Source organism: Ochotona curzoniae, unplaced genomic scaffold (genome assembly GCF_017591425.1).
Source record: "Ochotona curzoniae isolate NIBS_2020 unplaced genomic scaffold, NIBS_Ocur_1.0 contig_2723, whole genome shotgun sequence".
In the NCBI taxonomy this organism is placed as follows: Eukaryota; Metazoa; Chordata; class Mammalia; order Lagomorpha; family Ochotonidae; genus Ochotona; species Ochotona curzoniae.
In genome coordinates this window covers 2,906,970-2,930,790 of record NW_024465573.1, presented here as the reverse complement: position 1 = coordinate 2,930,790, position 23,821 = coordinate 2,906,970, and the positions used below count along the sequence as shown (strand labels likewise).

Below are 23,821 nucleotides of genomic sequence, written 5' to 3'. Positions count from 1 at the left end.
CACCATGAGGAAGTCTGGATGAAGTCCCTGGCTCTTGGATTTGGAGTGGCCATGGCAGTTGTGGACATCTAGAGAGTAAAATAGTGGATAGAAGATTGTTTCTCCTTCTCTCTGTTATTGTTTCAAATAAACAAATTTTAAATTTTTCTTTAATATAAGCCTGGAATGCAAATCTATGTCCAGGATGTGGATGTAGGCTTTCACTGACACAATTGTCCACTGCCCTGGCAGGCTTTACTCCCTGAGGATGCATCACAGTCCATGCTCCCATCTGACAAAAGTCTACACTGTGTTTAGCTTTCTGACAGCTTTTGAGCTGTGCTCTGCTTGACACATTCCCAAGTTCACTTGCCCTTCAATGACACATGGAAAGGCTGCCTGCACATCCAGAGAAAACAAATGTGTGTGCTTTAGATTTATTACACTTAAGTGGACATAAGGTTTAGTGTGTTATTTCGTTTCCTTATGAAGGCTGAAGATGAAAAAACAATCTCTTCCTATAACAGGGAATGCTTCATTTTCTACCAGTAAACACATGAAATCCAGATGGGTTGCTTCACATCATGGTTGCTGTTGAGTCATGATGGAGGTGGGTTAATGGACAGGTTTCTATCCCCTGGAGAACAGTCACCCATGGTACTAATGAAGCCCTATTTCCAGTGTGAGAGTTGAGTTGTGAACTTGGTGTAGCCACTTTGTACAATCCTTAAACTCGTTTCACCCCCCAGATGGGCACAGTCATGATTTGTTGCCAGCCTGGCCAAATCCTACACAGGACAGTAGTAAATACCAGATAATAATAAAAAGATCATAGCTTTTGCTAAACCCAAGGTGCAGTCTCACATCTAGTTACTGCATTGTCCAGGAAATTCAAAGGGCAAAAAACTAATATGACCTCCATCATACAGGAGTTATCTCACCCCTCCCCATCAGTTGGCCTCTGCAATAAGAGAAGGATGCACAAACGGGTACAGTAAGTGAATTCTGTAGTTTTCCTAAGAGTCTGTACCACCTTGCTTTGTTGTAACTATAGTTCACAAAAGTATATTGCCATATGAGTCCCCTAAAAACTTCACAAGGTAAGGAGATCAGCTGTTATTAACTCAGTGGATGAAACAAACAGCAATGTTGAGGTCGTGGAGTCATTCATCATCCTACCATATTTATTGGAAATTTCTGGCAGGAGGCAAGCTGGAGCCACAGTGCCAGAGAAAAAAGCCAGATCTCTGCTCTCATGGAGTAGAGAGACTGACCAGGAATACATATATAAGCAAGATAGTTACAATTGTGAGAGATGTCATTTAGAAAATAAGCCAGGTACTGTGATAGGAGGTTTAGGAGGGATATGGGGCAGGGGATTTTATCTTAGAATGGCCACATAGTAGCTGGTCACAGTGAAAAAATAAGCAAAAGAGGTGTCAGGAAGTCAGAATGACACAGAAACCCCAGGTGGGAGGAATCAACTGGGGCAGAGCAGAGGAGGTCAGAGGTAACACTTACTAAGCATGCCAGAAAGTGGAGGGAGGTGGGCAGATCCGAGGACGTGGGTGAAACCGAGCTGCTTGGTGCCTTTGCTTCTGATGCTAAACACTCCCAGGCCCAAAGCCCGCACAGCCTCCCAGGCTCTTTAGCCTGACGACTCTCTCCATATCAGCCTCTCACACTCACTCACTCCCTAGTGAAGCCAGCCCCACAGCACCCTTGACCACAAGACCCGTGAGGTTACTTCTGTCCACTGTAGCTGACACCTTGATAATGGGTCTTACATTAAGGAACTTTCCGGGAACCCTAGACCCTGAACACACAAGTAACCACTGCCTGACTCACCAAGCTCTGCTGTGCCATCACCAAAATTCCCGAAAGAACTTGTTATTGCTAACTAATAGTTGCCCTCTGCTTTTCCAGGCACTTGTACCTTATTGTGGCTCCTGCCGCTGAAGTCTATCGCTTTATGGGGGCTTTTCTAACACCCTGCTGCAAAGCACTATAGCACTGTGTTCAGTTCAAACCGCCCAGCTGACTTGGACTGTGGTGATTCTCCCCATTTTATAGATGCAGAATCTGATTCCAAGAGGCCTCTCACCAAGGGTGACAAGGCCCAAGCGACAATCAGGTTTCTGTGTCCCACAGACACATTCATCCCTCAAAATCTTCCTGTTCCTGGAAAACCTCAGTAACTACCCTGGGAGGCCATTGTTAAGCTTGGGGACCTCATGGTCACGTGGTGCAAGTTTCACAACCAGGCTCAAAGCATCCTGACTCAGTGTGAAGTGACTGCAGCATCTGTTGGGAAACAGGCGAGCTCATCATGAACCCTGATGCCATGGTTCTTCACAAGAGCCAAAAAAGATCAAGAAGAAAGTTTAGGCAAAAACTTCAGTGCAGAAATCCTCTACTTTTTGTGACTATAAAATAGTCACTCCACTTCCCATCCAGCCCCCTGCTTATGACCTTGAAAAGCAGTGGAGGATGGCCCAAGTGCCTCAGATCCTGCACCTGTGTGGGACACCTGGAAGAAGCTGATGGCTCTTGGCTTCAGATGCGCTCACCTCCCACCATTACAGCATTTCTGGGAGTGAACAAGCAGATGGAATATCTTTGTCTCTCTCTTTGTCAATCTGCCTTTCTAATAAAAATAAATAAAATGGTCAATCTTTAAAATATATAACGAGTATCACCATATGGACATGTGGTACAATAGTTAAGACATAGCTTGCGACCCTGTGCATCGTATCAGAATCCTTGGTTTCAAACCCTGGCTTTAATTTCAATTTTGATGTGCTGCTAACACACAGCCTAATGCATGACCAATAGGCAAATACTCCAGTACTTGGGTCTACCATCCACATGGAAGACCTGGATTGGGATCCTGGCTCTGGCCTGGTCCATCCACAGCTGTTGCAGGAGTTTGGGAAGTAAACCAGTGATTCTCTCTTTCTCTCCATCTGAATAAAAACAAATTTAACACATATAAAAATTGTTATTATAAAGTCAAATATATATAGATGAGGAGAGACAAAGATGAAGATCTTCTGACCACTGATTCACTCTTCAAGTGGCCACATCAGCCGGAACTGACCAATCTGAAATCAGGAGCCAGGAATCTCCTCTGGGTCTCCCATGCGGGTACAGGGTCCCAAGGCTTTGGGCCATCCTCCAGTGCTTTCCCAGGCCACAGGCAGGGAGCTGGATGGGAAGCAAGGCTGCAAGGTTTAGAACCGGCATCCATTTGGGATCCCAGCACATGCAAGGCGAGGACTTGAGTCACTAGGCTACCATGTCGGGCCCAAATTTAAAGTTTTCTAACATTTAGTCCTATCTCCTCTTTTAATGACCACTGCTCTCCCCCCAGAAACCCAGGTTCATCAGAGTGATGATGGTGGGGAATAGAGGTGTTTGTTTATTTCTCTCAAATCTGCCTCATTTCTGTCATCCCTAGCAAATGTTTCGTCCTATTAGTAATGAAATGTAACATCAAGATCGCATGAAATAGAGATCGAGATATCGAATTAGCCATCAGTCGAAGGGTAGTGGAACCTGCTACCTCTAAGAACATCACCTTGGCATAAAGAATATTTTAAGTGGAAAACAACTGAGAAAAAGCAGATACAAGGAAGCTCTCTGCCGGCCACTGCTGGGGAACGCTTGGTGCATCCACCCTTCCTCCTCCACCAGGAAGCACAAGGGTGGATTCCTGGAGACCACCTGGGAACCGTGGACTCCTGAGCAGCACAGGAGGAATGCGCGTGCCCAGCATCCCAACTAGCTCCTGTCTACCATTGGCTCCCACATCTTCCCCCGAGTCCCCCAGCCTCTGCCTGCGATCACCGATATGGGAGACCCCTTTGTCATGGCTCTTTGTTACAAATGCTGTGCTAAGCCACCTCTTTGAGAATGACTCCCTGGGTGACTCCAACGTGCATATGAAACAGGTTTCTGAATTAATGGATTGTTTGTAGTTCTCCTAATAGTCTACTTTTTGCTGTAGGAGATGCAGCTAAGAAATTCCATGAGTAAAGGGAAAATTACTTTTTCCTCTCCCACACAGTTAGAAGGCCTCACTCCTACAAGGTGGTCAGTAGACAAGTTTCCATAAAGAGGCAGAAGGTCACTTCGCTATAGTCCTACCTCAACTTCTTTCTCCATCCCTCTAAACAGCCACATCCACTGCCCTCCTCTGCAAAACACCCCCAGGGGGATGAGAGAGGAGGGACAGTACAAACCACAAGGCCATGTCATCCTCAGGTCAACTTTGTAGCATTTCCCCCCAGGGATTGTTTATAACCCTGAATTCAGTGGGCTGCCATGACCTTTGACAAGGTTTTCAACCAGTTGAATACCATATCATGTTCATGGGTGAATTCAATATGCTCACCACAGCCCACTTTCAAGCGAGGTCTTTTTTTTTTTTTAATGCTCTTGCAAAATTGTAGGTCAAACACCCTCTTAGATTTTACAGCAACAGTAGAAATTAAGTCTCAGTTGGAGAATCCATTCATTCTCTCACTCAATCACTCATTGACAGCCTAGTACAATTCCCCGGGAAAGAGATACTAAGATGGAGATTCATATATGGTCATTTATAGGACAATATCTTTGGTATCAAGAAGAGGACAAGGTTGGATGGAACAAGAGGCTAGGTGGGGCAGAGAAAGAAGCTGGACTGAGTCTGAGGACACAATATTGATGTAAGCTGCTCCTGATCCCTTAAGGGAGGTCAAAGCCAGAGCCTTTCTCTGCAGAAGTGCTCTACTGTAAGACAGGGAAAGGATGCCTGGACTCCCGCCATGGGTGACTCAGGTGGGGAAAGGACATCTAGACACCTGCTGTGGGTGACCGAGGGCAAAGGTCAACTTTGAGCTAATTCTCTTCCAGTGAGGGAAGTTTTCAGAGAAGAACCCATTAGATAGGTGCCCTCCTTCCAGTGACTTGATGCTAATGGAGACTATGGATGGGTACACTAGGATATGCACTCTGAGTGCCAACAAAGAGCCAGCAACTAATTGAAACACCCCTATTGACCCTAGCCTTTTCTCTGAATTAGCTGATCACAAAAGCATTCACGTAAGGCATCTGGTTTAATGACTGGGCTAGTGGTTAGGATGCCCACATTCTATATCCGAGTGCCTTAGTTTGATGTCCATTTGCAGCTCCTGATTGTAGCTTCCTGCTTCTGCAGGTCTTTGTAGGGATGGCTCAAACAACTGGGTTCTTGCCATGCACGTAGGAGACCTGTACTGAATTCATCTCTCCCAGCTTCAGCCAGGACCCAGCTGTAGCTGTTGCAGGCATTTGGGGAGTGAATCAACAAACAAATATGCATTTCTCTTTGTCTCTCTCTCTCTTTCTCTCTATCTCTTGTTTCCATTCTGTAAATAAATAAATAAAGTTAAAACTAAAATAAGGGGGCATACAAAATTCCCTTTATTTGAAGCTCCTCTACAATTGGTTCAATTTAAATATGTAATTGCTATTAAAAAACTATGCATTGAAAAAACAAGTCCCTCAAGAAAAGTGAATTGCAAACTGAAGAATATATATAATAAAATACCCTGTTATGCATAGATCTCAAGATAACTACATCAAGTGAAAGAAGTCAGCTCCCTCCCCTCAAAAGTACATACTGTCTGATGCGACTTACATCAAACTCTAAACACTGAGAGAAAGTAGATCAGTGGTTGCCCAAGGGGCAGGAAGGATGATCACAACAAACAAGAAGAAAAGAGCAGGGGAGGTAACGAGTATTGCTCTAGTCCATTCAGGTGGTTTATACTGTAGACAGGTTGACTTACAAAGAAATAACACAATGTATTGCTCCAGGTCTGGAGGCTGAGAAGACCAAGGTCAAGGTGCCACACATTTGGGGTCTGATGAGAACCCATTCTTCCTGAAGGGATGCTTGCTCTATGGCTTCATAGGGCTCAAGGCCACGGACTGACAAGCTCTCTATTTTAAGAACTCTCCAGGCCTAACTACTTGCTGAAGATCAATCTCCTCATCCTGTCCCGTTAGGGATTAAGTTCCGATGAAGCATGAATTTTGGCAAGGACACAAACTTTCAGATCACATCAGATCTGTTCACTAGCTTGACTGCGATCATCTCAAAGCTGTATGCACAGAGCATAATCTGTCACATTGTACACTTTAAATACATACAGTCCATTATGTCTGTGATATCTCAATAAAGTGTTTAAATCAACCCTACTATGAGTAGGTCCATGTCAGGTCTTGGAAATAACAAATAGGAAACAAATTCTGTTTTTGGTGAACTTAGAATCTAGCAAGAGAGATGGACAGATAGCCAATTGAGGATGAAGAAATGGGGCCAACACAATGTCTCAACAGCCTAATCCTCCACCTGTCACGCCAGCACCAGCATCCCATATGGGTGCTGGATCATGTCCTGCCTGCTTGACTTCTGATCCAGATTCTGCTTGGGGCATGAGAAAACAATAGAGGATGCCCAAAACCTTGGGACCCTGTACCTGCATGGCAGATTCAGGAGAGGATTTTGGCTTCTGCCTTCAGAGTGGCTCAACTCAGTATTGCCGCAGTTTGGGAGTGAAGAAACAGAGGGAAGATCTTTCTCTTGATCTCTACTTCTCTCTGTAAATCTGCATTTCCAAAAAGAAAAATAGATATATTTTTTAAAAATGAAGAAATTAACTTAGTGTATAAATCCTTGCTTTGAAAATACTGGGATCTCATATGGACACCAGTTCGTGTCTTGGCTGCCCCACTTCCCACCCAGCTCCCTGCTTGTGGCCTGGGAAAGCAGTCTAGATGGTCCAAAGCCTTGGGATCTTGCACCCGTGTGGGAGACTTGGAAGAAGTCTCTTGGTTCCTGGCTCCTGCCTCCTGGCTCTTGGCTTCAGATCTGCTCAGTTCTGACCACTGTGGCCACTTGGGGAGTGAAGCAGAAACAGATCTTTCTGTCCTTCTCTCTGTAAATCTGCCGTTCCAATACAAATAAAGAAGTATTTTTTTAATGAAGAAACTATCATAGGAACAAAGAACAGAAAATTGGCTTTTCTGGGAGACTGACGGATAACAGCTAACTCTTTATAAAGGCAGACTACATTTCAGATACTAATTGTGTCAACTCTTAGAATTCTCAAAACTACCACACAGGTGGGTGCTACCATTATACCCATTTCACAGGTGAGGACACTGAAGCTTTGAATGCAAAAGGACTGATTCTAGAATCTTTGTTCCCCATCATTAGTTACAACTTCTGAGAAGAGCTATGCCAGGCCTTGGAAGATGCCTTAGAAAAGCCCATTTTGGGGCCCGGCAGTGTGGCCTAGCAGCTAAAGTCCTTGCCTTGAACACACCAAGATCCCACATGGGCGCCAGTTCTAATCCCAGCAGCTCCACTTCCCATCCAGTTCCCTGCTTGTGGCCTGGGAAAGCAGTAGAGGACAGCCCAAAGCTTTGGGACCCTGCACCCCTGTGGGAGACCTGGAAGAAGCTCCTGACTCCTGGCTTCGGATTGGCACAGCATTGGCCGTTGCGCTCACTTGGGGAGTGAATCATCGGACAGAAGATCTTCCTCTCTGTCTCTTCTCTCTGTATATCTGACTTTCCAATAAATAAATAAATCTTAAAAAAAAAAAGAAAAGAAAAGCCCATTTTGGATGGAAAGAGCAGTTGAAGCTATGATTATTAAAATGTCGCATATGCTTAACATACTGGTATCTTCCACGGGTGCATTTAGAAACAAGGCAGAAAAGGGAGACTGAGAAAGTCTTTGGGAGAAAGCATGAATGGCCTTGAAAGATTTGCTAAAGAGTTTGGACTAAATTTTCAGGAGAAGAATAACATAATCAAATCTGTGATTTAGTAAGATGAGTTGGAAATTTGAAATCTGTCTGTTTCTCAATAAGTTAACACGCTCAAGCAGAAGGCTGTCTGAATCAGAGGTATTGATTGCACCAGCAACACATGGAATCAATCGATTCTGGGAATAGACCACACGCGAAGCATCGGCTTTGATGCTGGAGTGCTTGATTGGTCACCTGAGTCCTGTGCACCCTCTGTTGCGCCCACCCGTGATTCTGTGCATTACCAAGAAACAGACAAGATTACAGTCAACAACTGGGACAGACAGGCAGGAGGAGCCTTCTCTGCACCCCTACCTGTTTCACATTATTTCACTGGCATACACTGAAAATTTCCGGGAGGACACTTTTACTTTTGTTTCTGTAAAAGCTGCTTTTTTCAAGCTTCCTTTTGCATCCATGTTAGACAATAAGCTCAAGATCTGGAAAATCTGCTATTGCCTCGGTGCAGAGGTATGGCTGGCCCCCTCCATGCTTACAGGAAGTGACTGAAAAGCCCAACAAACAATAGCATTCTTCCGGGCAGAAACATAAAAAGTTATTTACTTCTTATATTATTTACATGAGCAACTCACACCGTCTACTGGAGACTCAAAAAGATGTTACCCTCACTTTTCCGTGGTGTTATTGAGGGAGCAGGCGATGACATGCAAAGAAAGCATTACTCTAACGTAACGAGAAGACATTAGAAAGAAAGATTTATGCTTCTACATTCAAAGAGACTTAAATATGAAAACTGAAGTGCCCGGAAGGACTCACAGAGGTAAATATATATATTTAGATAGATAGATAGATAGATAGATAGATAGATAGATAGATAGATAGATAGAAATATTTAATTTAATTTAATTTAATTTAATTTAATTTAATTTAATTTAATCCTGTTGAGCCTGGCATAATGGCTTAATTAGCTAATCTTCTACCTATCTGCACCAGCATCCCACATCGGCACCAGCTTATATCCTGGCAGCTCCACTTCCCATCCAGCTCCGTGCTTACGGCCTGGAAAAGCAGTCAAGGAATCCTGCACCCACATAGGAGACTTACACATGGGTGGCAGTGGCTCAAGCACCTGGGCAATCTTCCACTGCTTTGCCACGTGTATTAACAGAGTTTAATAGGAATAAGAAAAGCAAGATTGGATCCTGGGATAGGAAAATAAAAATTTAGGTATATAAAATACTTTGGGGGCCCGGCATGGTAGCCTAGTGGCTAAAGTCCTTGCCTTGAACACACCAGGATCCCATATGGGCGCTGGCTCTAATCCCAGCAGCCCTGCTTCCCATCTAGCTCCCTGCTTATGGCCTGGGAAAGCAGTCGAGGACAGCCCAAATCTTTGGGACCCTGCACCTGTGTGGGAGACCCAGCAGAAACTCCTGGCACCTGGCTTCGGATTGGTTCAGCTCCAGCCATTGCACTCACTTGGGGAGTGAACCATCAGACAGAAAATCTTCCTCTCTGTCTCTCCTCCTCTCTCTCTATCTGCCTTTCCAATAAAATAAATAAATCTTTAAAAAACAATAATAATGAAATCCTACTGCTATTTATTTAATTAAATTGCTGTTTAATTTTGTCACCAATTTAGTTACATCTAACAGTAACATACATAGGATATATAAAATAGGTACCGGAGTTGTGATGCAATGGGTAAAGTCCCTGCATGCAATGCCAACACCCTATATGAGTGACAGTTTACGTTTTAGCTTTTCTTATTCCTGTTAAACTCTGTTAATACACGTGGCAAAGCAGTGGAAGATCGCCCAAGTGCTTGAGCCACTGCCACCCATGGGTGAGACGCTACAGAAGTTCCTGACTTCAGCCTAGCCTGGATCAAGCCATTGTAGCCCCTGGGGACCACACCAGCAGGGGCAAGAGCTCTCTCTGTCAGTCTGCTTTCCTAATAAAAAATAAGTTTAAAGATTTATTTTTTTATTATTTTTTCATTGGAAAGGCGGATATACAGAGAGGAGAGACAGAGAGGAAGATCTTCCGTCCGATGATTCACTCCCCAAGTGAGCGCAACGGGCCGATACTATGCCGATCCGAAGCCAGGAGCCTCCTCCGGGTCTCCCACGCAGGTGCAGGGTCCCAAAGCTTTGGGCCGTCCTCAACTGCTTTCCCAGGCCACAGGCAGGGAGCTGGAAGGGAAGCGGGGCTGCCGGGATTAGAACCGGCACCCATATGGTATCCCGGGCGTGCTAGGTGAGGACCTTAACCACTTGCGCCACCGCGCCGGGCCCAATAAGTTTAAAAATAAGTAAAATAGTAATTATGTTACATGTAAGAGTAATTATATATGCTGCTGTGATGATATATACTTATTGATCTCTCTATTCAAATCTCAAACATGGCTCTGAAATCTGGATTTTTTGTTCTCTGTTCTTTGACTCACTGTGTCACTTCAGCAAAGCTGCTTAAATCTTCATTCTTTAAAAAAAAAAAAAAACACACACTGCAACTTTTTATTCCCTGCTACATGACACTGATGACACTGAAGGAACTTCTTAAACATACAGGTAGCTCTAATTCCATACAGACTCTGATTTAATATCCCTGGGGTGGATCCTAGCAATTTGGATGTTTTAGCTAGAATCCCAAGGCATTCCTATGATCATACAATTTGAAAAATATTACATTATATCCTGCCAAACACTCTGAGCTCTACATTTCTCCCCTCTCTTTCTATTCAAACCTATAAAAGTAGGTAAATATTTGAAAGATATTTTTGGATGGATAAAAGTCTTATTTAGTTATTTGAAAGGCAGAGTGACAGACAGATAGGGAGAGAAAGATTTTTTTTCATCTGTTGATTCTCTTCCCAAATGAAACAGTCCAATGTAGGCCAGGCTGAAACCGAGAGCCAAGAGCTTTCTGTATCTCACATGGGTGGCAGGAATCCAACTAGGAGGATTGTCATCTACCACCTCCCAGGCTCATCAGCAGGAAGCTGGGTGGGAAGTAGACAGCAGTCAGGATGTGAACAAGGCATTGCAATATGCTGTGTGAGAATCTCAGGAGGCTTAGCCTTCTGCACCTTCTATTGGTGGTTATTGTAGCCATCTGGGGAGTGGACCAGGGGATTGAGGAGCTCTCTCTCTCACTTTCTTCATCTCTCTGTAATACTGATTTTAAAGTGAAAAAATAAATCTTTAAAATGCATTTATGAAACTTTCACAGGGATTGAGCAAAACTCAGTTGAATAATCTAATAAACTAGAAAAGTAAAAATCATGACGACATCACAAACCAGGGACTTTTTATTTTCGTACCCACTTTCTCCTCCTCCCCCCAAAACCTTACAACTGGTTGACTTACCGGGGCTACCCACTTGTGGTAGAACAATTTTTGTCATCAACACACAATTCACACCTCTCTGTAATCACAGTGGCATATTTAAACTCCAAAAAGTTCCACCAGGAAGTGTTTTGGGGGGTGGTTCATTTAAAGGGGGCTCCCAAACAGGACGTGGTATTGGTACACGTGAGATCAGAGAGTCACTGCTGCTCCCCTTCAAAAGAAACGACTCCACTCCACTTTTTTCAGAATCCAGAGGAAGTGGACAGAGTGTCACAGCAGCACAGCACACCATGTGGTGGAGAGTGGTTAGCTGGCTGGCCTGGGTCCCCTTGCAAGGTAAGCACTCAGAGCGAATCTTTTTGTTGCTTGGGCAGCTCGATGTTTTCCCCAAGGTTTTTGTAGATCAGGCACCTGCACTTGTGGAGGCCTTATTACGGAAAACAATGCAGGTAACTTGACTAGCATCTTCTAGAGACAGCAAAAAATCACTCATCTAAGGGGTAGTATTGATTTATTTAAGCTCTTGTTCAACTACTTAAACGATCTAGGATTGTTGCAGCGTGTCTGTGGGAACCATGCCATGGAAAAGTGCAAGAGTATACCAGTTGACAGACATTTGTTTCACATTTTAAACCTTCCTTGTTGTGTAAGTTGTTGGCCTAGAAATTCCATTTCTCTAAAATTTAGCTCATACACCTTAAGATTAAAATGATGCCCAATGTTTGACCACCTGGATTTCTCTAAGAATCAACTATCAAATGTTAAAGTACCTTATTTAGTTTAGAAATAATCCTGAGTCCAAGGAGAGCTGTGTTTGTTTCTGATGTTTATTCAAATATAACATTTTGAAAATTGAAGAAAGACACACTTACCTAATAGCTCTGGTAGAGATATTGCCACCCCAGAGTGAGGCAAGGGTATAGAGAACAGGTCCTAATGGCCCTCAGTGTCTGATCACAGCTTGTACTAGACCCATGGAGAGAAAACCACTCCAAAGCCCATTGCTTGCTTGTTTATCCGATGCTTCCTAGCATCTAATCTGTGGTTCACTTCCAAAACCACACTGATTCTTCTAAATCGGTATTCACTACAGAATGGCATCTCAAGGATTCCATTTTACAAAACTAGATTTTCTCATCTAATGGTCCTTCAATTTTTTTTTCATTTTATTCACTTCAATTAATGCTTTCTTTTTTGATCCCCATACCCCGAGGCACTTAACAAGGATTCAATTTTGGCAGGAAATAATATTAGCTTTTTCAATAAGTGGCTTAAAAAAATAGCTAATATATTCAGAAAGAGTGCATTTAGACAGCTAAAATGACAGGGAGCTCAATTATTCCAAAGTTGAAGTCTTTAACTGACCTTAATTTTTTCAAACTTTTAGCTATTACCTCATAGGAAAATAGCTTATAAAAGCAAGTTTCTAACAGGAAAGATCAAGTTTTAAGGTAAATCTAAAGCAGATATTCTTGAACATAAAATGCTCAAATACTATTTCTATCAAGAGGAAATACTGCGTCTTGCACGGTGCAAGGAACTTGGTGTTCATGATGCTTAATTCTTACAAAATTACTGAGGCAGGAATTCACGTCCCCAGTTTGCAGACGAGAAAATTCAAGTTAAAACAAATTAGATAATCTGACAATTAGAATGAATCAAAAAATATCAGCCTACGTAGCATACAACAAAAACATTGTCTCTTGATATTTATTTCTTAACATTGGTGTGTGTATATGGGATTGTTTTCAAAAATGAGTTCCTTGATATGGATCAAAAGCTTGAAAGGCAGCAACTGGCATTATTTGGGATATTCAATATTGGAAAATCCAATTTCAACGCTAATGCAAAGAATAAGCCAGAGGGCACCCCACTCAGTGGCATTGCTTGAGCATCAGTTACTGATTTGCTCTCAACCTGTCCAGGCCCATCAGAGTCCCAAGGAGAGAAGGAGATGACCATGTTGCTTTCTCATCAACAGAAAGGCAGCAAATTATCAGTTTTGGCAGAATACAGAAATGTTATTCACTTTAGCAAATTAAATTACAGAGAAACCACTCAGAGGGCTTTTACTGTGCAACCCCAGTGGCTGCCCAATATTTGCACCCACACAACCGTAACTTTGAAGCTTCTTCTCTTTCCAAGGCTAGTTTTGGAGTAAATAGTTCCTAGAATGAGTAAAATAAAATTAAAATTAAAAAACTTCCAAAACACATCCCATTGACCTAGACTATGGATAATGGAAATGTCAAATTTTGAACCACTCCATCCTTGTTATTCTTTGGATCCTTCTGACCAGGCTGTCATATTGTTGAGGCTGCATCTTGGAAGCTATATGGAACTTAAAATAATTTGATTTCAACAAGTATTAATTATTTTCACACATGTAATTTTTTATTGACTATCTGAAAATAATAAAAATTTCTGTTTATGGTCTATAGTGAAAGCAAGTTTTGTGTAACACCTCGTCACTGTATGTAAGTAATGCTCTGATTCAAGAAATAACTTTCTCTGTGTCTCTGACTTTAGTTTAGTTCTAGCCTTTATTATGTGGTGTAAAAATGACAGAGAAAAGTTAGTATCCTGATAAAAAAAAAACTTATCCCTGAGTATATACATTTATTTATGTTCATGAAAAAAAATGACAAGCTAAAAGAAAGTTATTACAATAGTCCAAGAAAGATATTATGGATGCCTAAACTAAGGCCACAGTAGTTATAGGGTAAAAAGGAAGAAATGGAGCAAAGAGAAGTTTTGCAGGTGGAAGAGACTTGGACGCATCTCTAACATCTGCTACTCAGTGATTGATGATGATAGGGAGCACAACGGTCAGGACGGAGGTGACTCATCTATGTTAGCTATGACAGGATGGAGGTGACACATCTATCACAGATATGAATGCCACTAGAGGACAGGAGAGCAAGGGAGTCCAGCAGACAGACTGAACTTTGGAACCCTGCAAGACAGACTTTCTCTGCATTGCTTTTAAATTTATTGTGTGCAATGTCAGGCTGTTGAGGCACGAACGTTTTGCTTTTCAGTTTACTATGACTACCTGTAGCAAAGATTACACATAGCAGTTCTCTGAACCTCAGGGAAGACAGGGGACTCTTGAAAATGGCACTGGCTTTATCCCCATGTGTTTTAGTGAGTGACTGTGACTGCTGCTTGCCCTTTAGTTTGAGAGTTAATCACATGTGCTACAGCCTGGAACCATCCACTGACAGCATAATTACTTCATGGGATTTGTGGTGGAATATGACAATGAAGGTCATAGTTCCATTTCCTTGTACAAACCAGTGACAGTCTATAGCACCAGGCTCACCTAACAGTTTCATAACACATAGCCATGCTTTGACAGACAAATTCAATTGTGGAGAAACTGATCAAGTACACAAGTCAATAATCCACTCAAGAAACAAAAACTATCAAAAGGAAATGGTGACCTCACAGGAGAGATGCCACGACCATTGACAAGATCTCTATGTTCAACATGTGAGCTAATCTGCAGATAAGAACTAAAGCCCAGATGTGAAGAACAAGGAAGTTGGCTCTTGGGGTCTACACAACCGAGGCTAGGGTGGATGAGGACACGTGTGTGTTCAGAGCCTGCAGTGAAGGAAGTGGTAAGCAAGAAAGATACTTCAAGCCTCGCCCCTCTCACAACAAAGGTAAAAGTCAGACTTCAAATTTAAGTGAGAGGAAAGTGTTTACTTGTGATTTGGTTTCCAATGGCAATGAGGAGATCATGGGGAGCCTAACTTGGAAGATAGGCCATCAAAACTTAGACATGGCCACTTCTGCCTACCACTTTTTAACAAGATCTAGATACATTGAACACCATTTTTAAGCTCTGCAATTGAAGCAAAGCTGGTTCAGCCTGTGGCTTTTCACTGGGGCTATTCTTCCTTTCTACATTGATTTCCTGTTTCTAAATTAAACAAGGGGTCTACACAAGACTGCAAGATTACCGGGCCTATAAACCAAAAGCAAGACAAGCAGCAAAGAGAAAATAACTTCCATTTCTCAAACACAACCCTACCCACGGATAACTTGAGAATCTCTAGTTAGAGTCAGTCTGGTCAGTAGCAAAGTATAAAATTCTCAACAGCAACAGCAACTACTTTGTGAGTCTTCTTTGATCTGGAAGTAGAGATGCATACTGCATTATATCTTCACATCTGAATATAATAGTCTCTATTACACAGTTACTATACATTCCTTTAAATGAAAAACCACAAAACAAAGTCAACAACAGAAATAAAATTAAAAACAAAATAGAAGGGGAAAAAAAGAAAAAGTACTAATCTCAAGGTATCTAGTACTTCATGCTTAAATCCATAGTACATTTCATTGCAATTTTTAAGATGCTGTAAGAGTTAAATAGCACTAATTCATAAACATGCATCATAAGAAAAATAGTAAGTGATAACTACATCTTTAAAACTGGAGATATTTATTTCCAAACAGAATGCAGACAGGTATCACCACCCTCACCTTACCAAATGCAATCTTCCTGTCCACTCATTTCACCAAAGATAAGAACAGAAACAAAGCTTCTAGTGCTGCTTCTAGCCTGAAGGATAAAATTAGGGCATCGTTCTGAACACTGGTCTTTCTCCTACCATTAATTGAATGAGTGACTTTCTTCTGGTAACTTTCCTTCCTGTTTCTCAATATTCTTATGAACAACTAAAAAGCAGCATCTGTCCTCCACCTGCATTGTGGTAACTGTCATGAGAACTGACATTAAACTATCACATTTAAAGTTTATGTTGTACTCATTTCTGTGAGGAATGAATTTTAGAGAAATGTAAAGCAACCATACAAAACAAAACAATGCAGAAGAATTGAGAGTAAAACAACTATCATCACCATGCGAGAACTTGGTTCACGATTAAAAGCTTGCATCAAAGGTTGCTCCACCTCAACTGTGATTTCCTCACCTGTAAATTGTAATAGCAAACCCAATTACTAGGGTTTTCTTAAAAGGTTTTATTTATATGAAAGGCAGAATTTCAGAGAGAGAGGTCTTCTATCCATTGGTTTAGTCTCTAAACGGCCCAAGAGCAGGGCTGGGCCAGACTGAAGCCAGGATCCAGGAATTTCTTTCACATGGACACAGGGATACAAGAATTTGGGCCACCCACCACTCCTTGCCCAGGTGCATTAGAAGTGGAGCAGCTGGGACTTGAACCAGTGCCTATAAGGGATGCAGGCATCACAGGCAGCAGCTTTTCTTGATGTGGCACAATGCCAGTCCCACTGTTACTGATTCTTTGCTTAATGAGGTTTGAAATTTGTCAGTGACAAGACCTAGAGGAAGAATACAATTTCAAGGAGAAAAAAAAAATCAAAACTTTCCTTAATAGCTGCTAGATTTGATATGTCGTTTATACATGGAGCCATTAGTGAAGCAGCCAGGTTAGTTGAGATGGCTGGCGAAGCAAGTGTGTACAGGGCAGAGAAGATATCCAAAGTCTGTCCTTCACTGACAAGAATGCAAAATGCAGGGTGAGAAGCAGCAACCAGCAACTTAGGAGACTCTAAAGAAAATGATATGTAGATATGTTTTGATTGGCTATGGAACTAGGCTGAATAGAATAAGAATAAACCATTAACCATTAACCAATGGCAATGGAAAGGTCTTTGACAAATAGCAGCTTCACTAGACTAATGGAGTGGAAAACTCCTCCAGGGAAGGCCAGCATTGTGACACAACAGGTTAAGCCTGAATTCCACATGGGACTGCCAGTTCCCAGCTGCTTTGCTTCCAGTCCAGCTCCCAGATAGTGCGCCGGGAGAGAGAAGCAGCAGGTGATCCAAGTCCCTGGGCCCCTGCCATGTGTATGGGAGACCTGGATGGAGGTTCAGTCTCCTGACTTCAACCATTTGGAGAGTGAACCAGCAGATGGAAGATCTCTTTTTCGCTGTATTTACCTTTTTCTTCCCTCTCTGTCACTCTGTCTTTCCGATGAATTCTTTTTTTCTTAAAAAAAAAAAAAAGGAAAACCTAACTTTAAAAGGAGACTAGAATCAACAACTGTGAATAATTATTTCTGATAAATTTTAATAAAATAGGGAAATAAGGTACAAAATTTTTGGTTTGATTTTTTTTACATGGGAGAAATAATAAGCAATGTATTTATCAGTGGTACCACTAACGAAAAATAAAATAATGATACAGAGAAGATGGGATGATGTAGGAGGGGAATCCTTAAGTAACTCAATGGGATGGGGTCAGCTGCCCAAGTGGAGCAACACAGCCAGGCCATTCACACTGATGCAAAGCAGGCGGAGTCATCAGCATCTAAAAGCTAAATTTGACTTTGTAGCCAGAGTAACCAGAGGCTTCCTTTCTGAGCAGCAGTGTTTTCAGAGCAACACTGACACACACAAACACACACACACCTACAAATAAGTTAATTTTTCAACAGCCAATAGTTTGTCTAATGAAAGGAGAAGTGGAAGATAATTGTTTAACTTTATTATTCCACAGAATTCTCTTCTCTACATCAAATGACAATGGTATGTCATGAACTAAGCAGTGCGACCAACTCTATCCTTAGCCTCTCAGGTCTGTTAAAAGAATTCCTGATCAGCATGGATGATACTGAAGCCCTCCATCTTCTAGAACTGTTCCAATTGCCTTGAGTCTCCTGTGACTATAAGTGTTTCTTCTTTGTGTGTTGGCTAGAATCTTAGAAGATCAAGTAATAAGTGGTTCTTCACGTTTGGGTAGATTCCTAGTTGAACTGCAGAGCTACAAGGTTTTGTTACTTGAGGCTGACCCCATCAATATATCTTTTTAAAGCAAAAATCAGTCCAACCCTTCAAATAATTGTTAGGGGGCAATGGTTAAAACCATCACTTGAGACAGCTTGCTCAAATTTGTCTTGCTAGTAACGGAGGAGCCAGGCAATTTGGCTTGAGTGTGTGTATGTGTTTTAATTGCAGCATGATACCTCCCCAATATAACACAGCAGTAAGCTCATGCAATACCAGCTCTAGGGCACTAAGGAGAGAAGAGAACACAAAGAAAAACAAATTTCTCAGAAAGCTGAAATTCTTAGTCCAAACTGCACATGTAAGAGTGATCCAGAGAAAATGTGAACCTGAACTTTGGTTCCAAATTAAATTATCAATACAGGATGAGGGAAACATGTGGTAACCACAAGGTCTCTGAAAAAGGCGTGAGTATTTTTGGTGACCACTGGGTCAATGTGAGCCTTGTGAGGTATTAACCACTCCAGAGTGAAGCCCTAGGCATAGTGGGAAAACAGAGTCCACATGGTCCACAGCGGGTCTAGAGAATGTCTCCAGTGCCCTGTCAGCTCATCTGAGTCCCTGTCCTCAGCAGAGAGTAAGATTTTTAGAGGGACAATGACAAACTATAATGTATTCAGATGTGGCAGGTAGAAGAGAGGGAAAATGATAGTGAAACTAAAGGCAGAGCCTCCTTAATACGTGACCACAAAAGAGACAGTAGACTTTGTTTCTTTTCAGAGGCCAAAAAGAACTACAATGGGAATGCAGAAGTTGTATGAAGACAGGTGCTGGCTATTCTTGACTCCACCATCAACCCCACCAGAGCCCCCACAGCCTATCTAAAATGATAACTGACTTTAATATAAGGGTCTTCAGTTCACTTGCTTTTTCCCTGGCTGATTTAGGAGGCCCATACTGAAAAAACATTCAGTCCAACTGGGGGACATTGGATTGCCTACAGAGGGATTGTGGAAGACCTCTCTCTGAAAATAACATTCATCCTTATCGTTCTTGGTTCTTGCATAAGCACAGCGCAGCCCCAAGTACTCGGGGAGCACCCATGGGTTGCTGATCCTCAATTATTTGTGCACTGAAACAGCATTCTTCGAGATTTCATTGATCTGAGAGCTTGCATGTGGGGATCAGGAGAACTGATGACAGGTACCACTTCTGAAGAGTCTAATTTAGTAATCAATGGGTGCAACCAGGCATCAGGGTTCCTGAGAGCTCCCCAGGTGACAGTGAGGCACTGCCAAGGTTTGATACTGCTGTTCTCCTCAGCTATATAACATAACATCGTGAGGACACAAGACTGAAGGACTCTGCAAATCTTTATTAGCAAAAAGTCTCTTGAAAGAAACTCCAGCCATTTCAAAGCATCTGTATTAATACTATTCTTACTAATCCATTATGGGTTGACTTTAAAAGAAAATATTTGCAAGTGGTCAAGCCTAACCAGAAATTTGGCCTTATGCCTCAATGCTTTCTTGAATCCACAAATCTTTTTTTATTGGCTCTTTGTTCTTCGTTATAGACTTGGCTAATGATACGGGTATTGTTCCATTAGAACTCAAGCAAACTGTTTTCCCATGAAAGTCAACATGAATACAATGCAATAATTCTGGGTTATGATTGCTGGAGGCTAGATGGAAGTTAATGTTCTGGGAATGGAGCAAACGAAAGATTCTGCACCAATTAATTCCCATGTTCTCCAAACCACTCTTCCTAATACTTGAAACTTATCACAAGATCAAGTCCCTTCTTGATTTTCTTAGGTTTAAGATGATGCAGTAAAACTTGTTACATTTATGATTCATAATTTAAAATTCCATGGTATTCTTCTGTTTATGAAAGTGTTTCGTACTTTGTTGATAAGAATCTTCCCCATAAAGATGAATTAACTTAAAATTTGAAGAAATAATGGACAGCAATAAATGTACAAATCAGCATTAGAGCCAGTTTATTTTTTCATCAATTTACTTGTTTTTTTCCGATGGGGGAAGAAAGGGAGAATACAAATTTGCTGCTGCTTAGTGTCAATTATGTATCATCCTCTTAGGGTTGTGATTTGGGGAAATTAGATTCTCATGCTGCCTGGAAAAAGTACTGCTATGGAATATTGAATTAGGAAAAACTCTTAGAACCTTGTCCCTCTGATCTAGAAGCTCTCGGAGGGGTGGGGCTTAGTTACCCTGCACTGTGGACAGCTCCATATCACACAAGGTCACCACTGGCTACCTCTTAGAATGCCACACACACAATTTGTACTTGAAGGTATAAGATTCCCATTTTGTAAACTGAGGCCTGAAAGCCTGACTCTGCAGTCTCACTCGTATGGCCCAGCTGACGTAGTGATATCAACATGGATTGGAAGCCCTGGCCCTCGGCACCCATCCCAGAGTTAGCTTGAACATTAAGCGAAATGTAGTTAATACTAGGGGACTGTAAAAAGTTCATGGCAAGGTGAAATTAAAATTAGTTGGGTGAAAAAATGTTGAAATCTGTGTATAGTGTTTTCATCACACAGGTCCTCTGTGACCTTTTTGAAAACCCTTCCTACGACTTGTGTGGTGCAGCTCCCAACACGGGACAGCTGTTCATCTTTCCCTTTCTTCCTCCCAAACCCAACCCCTTCATTCAAACCTATTTGCATGTCCCCTCCTCCATGAAACATCTTAATAGACAATGCTTGCGCCTCTTCTATTATTACCCAGTACTTACTTAAATGTCTTCATTTCTGGAAGATGAATACACGATCGAATGAATGAAGAAGGTCAGTCTGAGACCACAGGGCAGGTGCGGCTTGGCCCCACGAGACTGACTGTGCCTCGTGCTCTTGTTCCACAGAAGCCTTTCTGACTAACCACGTGGAGACCATCACAGTGGAGGAAGGCCACACGCTCACGCTCAACTGTAGCACTTCTCTGAAGCAACCTGCCCCCATCCAGTGGCTGGCCCCCTCAGGCTTCACCATTTTTTTAGATGACCATTCTGGTAAGTGAAGGAAAGAAAAGCAAAATCACCGCCCAACCTCAAGGCCAGGGATTTTCCAGTCACCCAGGCTGGCAGGAGGAAACTCTGCATGAGTCACGCGGAGGGTGGGTGCAGCCCACCTCCTGCGCCACGTGAACGGCATCTGTGAAGCCTGTGACTTTACATTTGGCTCTTTTGGGGTCAGGAAGTCTGAAATGGAAACCCCACCAGCAGGAGGTGAAAGGGGGCTCAAATGACAAGGCGCATTTCCATGTCCCCACCCCCACATCACTTTTTGACTCTGTGACCATGACACCATCACAGCAAAATGAAAAAGCCGGGCAGCAGTCTGACTGGGGGGAAGAGGGAAGGCCTTGCCCCCACGCAGTCCACACCTGGAGGTACCACTGCCGTTCCAGGTGAGCAAAGCTTGCTCCCACCTGATCTCTTCACCTCTGATCTTCCTGTAGTATCGAGAGTTCAAGGCTATCGAAATTAACAGGATGTATTATACTAGAAAGGAGGACAATCATTCCCCTCTTCTCAAAACACACTTTAAATGAGTGTTTAGAAGTCCGAGATGGAAGGGAAGCCTTAAAGTCTATTTACGTCATCTCCTTGACTTTGGATAGAATTATAATAAACTTTCTCCTTCCTAATGAGACCTTTTGGTATTTCAAATTAATACTTCTACCTGCCAAACACTTGCAAGAGTCTCAAAAACAGCAATTCTGTTCTTGTTTATAAAGCAGAGCCTCTTAACAACTACATACGCCTTGAAAATATTGTGACAAATTGATGTGTTGCGGGGAGCGGGTGTGGCACATCAGGTTAAGATATTGTTTCATTTGATTGCTTCCCATATAACAATCCCACCTACTCTGTTTCCAGTCCAGATTCCTGCTAATGGGTCCTAGGAGGCAGCAAAGCAGCTCCCATGTGGGGGACTCCAAGGGTATTCCGCTCCTGGCTTTGACCTGGCCCCACCTTGCTAACGGGCATTCGGGGCGTTAATGACCAGAAGGAAAACTTCTTTTCATCTCTCTGCCTTTCAATTCAATGAATAGTTTTTTTTTTTTTAATGGATATATTCAAAACAAAACCAAATGCATTATTTTAAATAAAATCCACGACTACTATCAGGTCCCAATAGAATAAGTAGGAATGGTAAAAGTTCCAAGAGAACAACTTTAAGTAAGATAATTTTATTAAGTAATGTTTTTATGGCTTTTGTTTGATTGTTTTGAGGGGAACTGGGTGATGAAGCTTCTGGAATTTCTGCAATAGAATGGCTTGGAATAGTTCCTGTAGTTTTTCATCTGGCGTGATCTGGAGAGAGTTTTGATGGTACAACCAGGGCAGTGCCTCTGCTGTTGAGTGGGTGGAGGCCAGGTTATTGCTGAACCTCTTCCAAAGCACAGGGCAGTCCCCATCTCTCGACCCCCAGCAACTGTTTTTGAACATTAACAGAGAGGATGTTGGGAACTCCTGGAATCCATTATATTTGTGTTTCAGAGCATGCAATTATTATTCTGGATAAGGAAAGTTTTCCTTGGTCAGCTACTCAAGGTTTAATTAGTTTAGACTTTTTTGTATTGTAAAGCTTAAGAATGCAAAAAAAAAAAATGGATATAACAAAATGGAGCCAGGATTGTAATGTAGTGGGCAAAGCTGCTGCCTGTTCTGCCAGCATCCCGTACAGGCATCAGTTCATGTCCAAGGTGCTACACTTACAATTCAGCTGATTGTTACTTGCCTGGGAAAAGCAGTGGAGGATGATCCAAGTGTTTTGGCCTCTGACATCTGCGTGGGAGACCTGGAAGAAGCTTCTGGCTCATTGGCTTTGGCCTGGCTCATCATTGGCTGCTGTACCCAACTGAGTGAACCAGTGGGTGGAAGTTCTCTTTCTCTGTCTCTCTCTTTCTGCCTGTCTCTTGTTTTCTGTAGAACTTTCATTTTCAAATAAATAAATAGATCTTTTTAAATGGATTAATAAAATAAAACAATAGAAACAAACAGAAACACTCATTTCAGGATTCCGTGATTTCCTAAGGAGTTTCTGACTCAACTGGAACATTTGCAATTAGTGGGAAATATATGTACATAATTTTTTTACTTGGATATATATATACATGCTTGAAAGAGAAAAAGATAGATAGAGCAACAGTCAGAAACCTCATATCTACTGATTCATTCCCAAATGCCCACAACAACCAGGCCTGGACCAGGCCACAATCAGGAGCCAGGAACTCGGTTCAGGTGTTCTAAATGTATGGCACTCACCCAGGTACTTGAGCCATCACTGCTAAAGCTATGACTCAATCCAGACACTCCAGGATGGCACGTGGGCAGCGCCTTAGCCACAGCTTCAAATATCTACCCTGATTGGAACTTGCTTTTGTGTCATTGGCTGAATATCTGGAAGGACTAAATCAATCTGTGGGAAACTTCAAATAACAATAAACTTTTTTTAAAAAGACATATTTTTATTAGAAAGTCTAGTTTAGGGCCCGGCGCGGTGGCGCAAGTGGTTAAGTCCTCGCCTTGCACGCCCGGGATCCCATATGGGCGCCGGTTCTAATCCCAGCAGCCCCGCTTCCCTTCCAGCTCCCTGCCTGTGGCCTGGGAAAGCAGTCGAGGACGGCCCAACGCTTTGGGAACCTGCACCCACGTGGGAGACCCGGAAGAGGCTCCTGGCTTCGGATCGGCATAGTATCGGCCCGTTGCGCTCACTTGGGGAGTGAATCATCGGACGGAAGATCTTCCTCTCTGTCTCTCCTCTCTGTATATCCGCCTTTCCAATGAAAAAATAATAAAAATAAATCTTTAAAAAAAAAAAAAAAAAAAGAAAGTCTAGTTTAGAGAGAGAAGGAGGGTCAGAGAGAAAAATCTGTCTGCTAGAGCCGAGAAGTTCCAAAACCAGGAGCCAGAAACTTCTTTCAG

At 42.4% G+C, this 23,821-nt stretch overlaps 1 protein-coding gene across 2 annotated transcripts in view; it reads left to right on the top strand.

The window, feature by feature from the left end:
- The first annotated feature begins 11,323 nt into the window (after nt 1–11,323).
- Nucleotides 11,324–23,821, top strand: part of CRTAM (cytotoxic and regulatory T cell molecule) — a 29,376-nt gene continuing 16,878 nt past the window's right edge. For both annotated transcript variants that reach the window (XM_040976798.1, XM_040976797.1), the window contains exons 1-2: nt 11,324–11,473; nt 20,753–20,899. In XM_040976798.1, the coding sequence (XP_040832732.1) occupies nt 11,428–11,473; nt 20,753–20,899 (193 nt within the window). In that variant the 5' untranslated portion in view covers nt 11,324–11,427. The remainder of the gene's footprint in view (nt 11,474–20,752; nt 20,900–23,821) is intronic.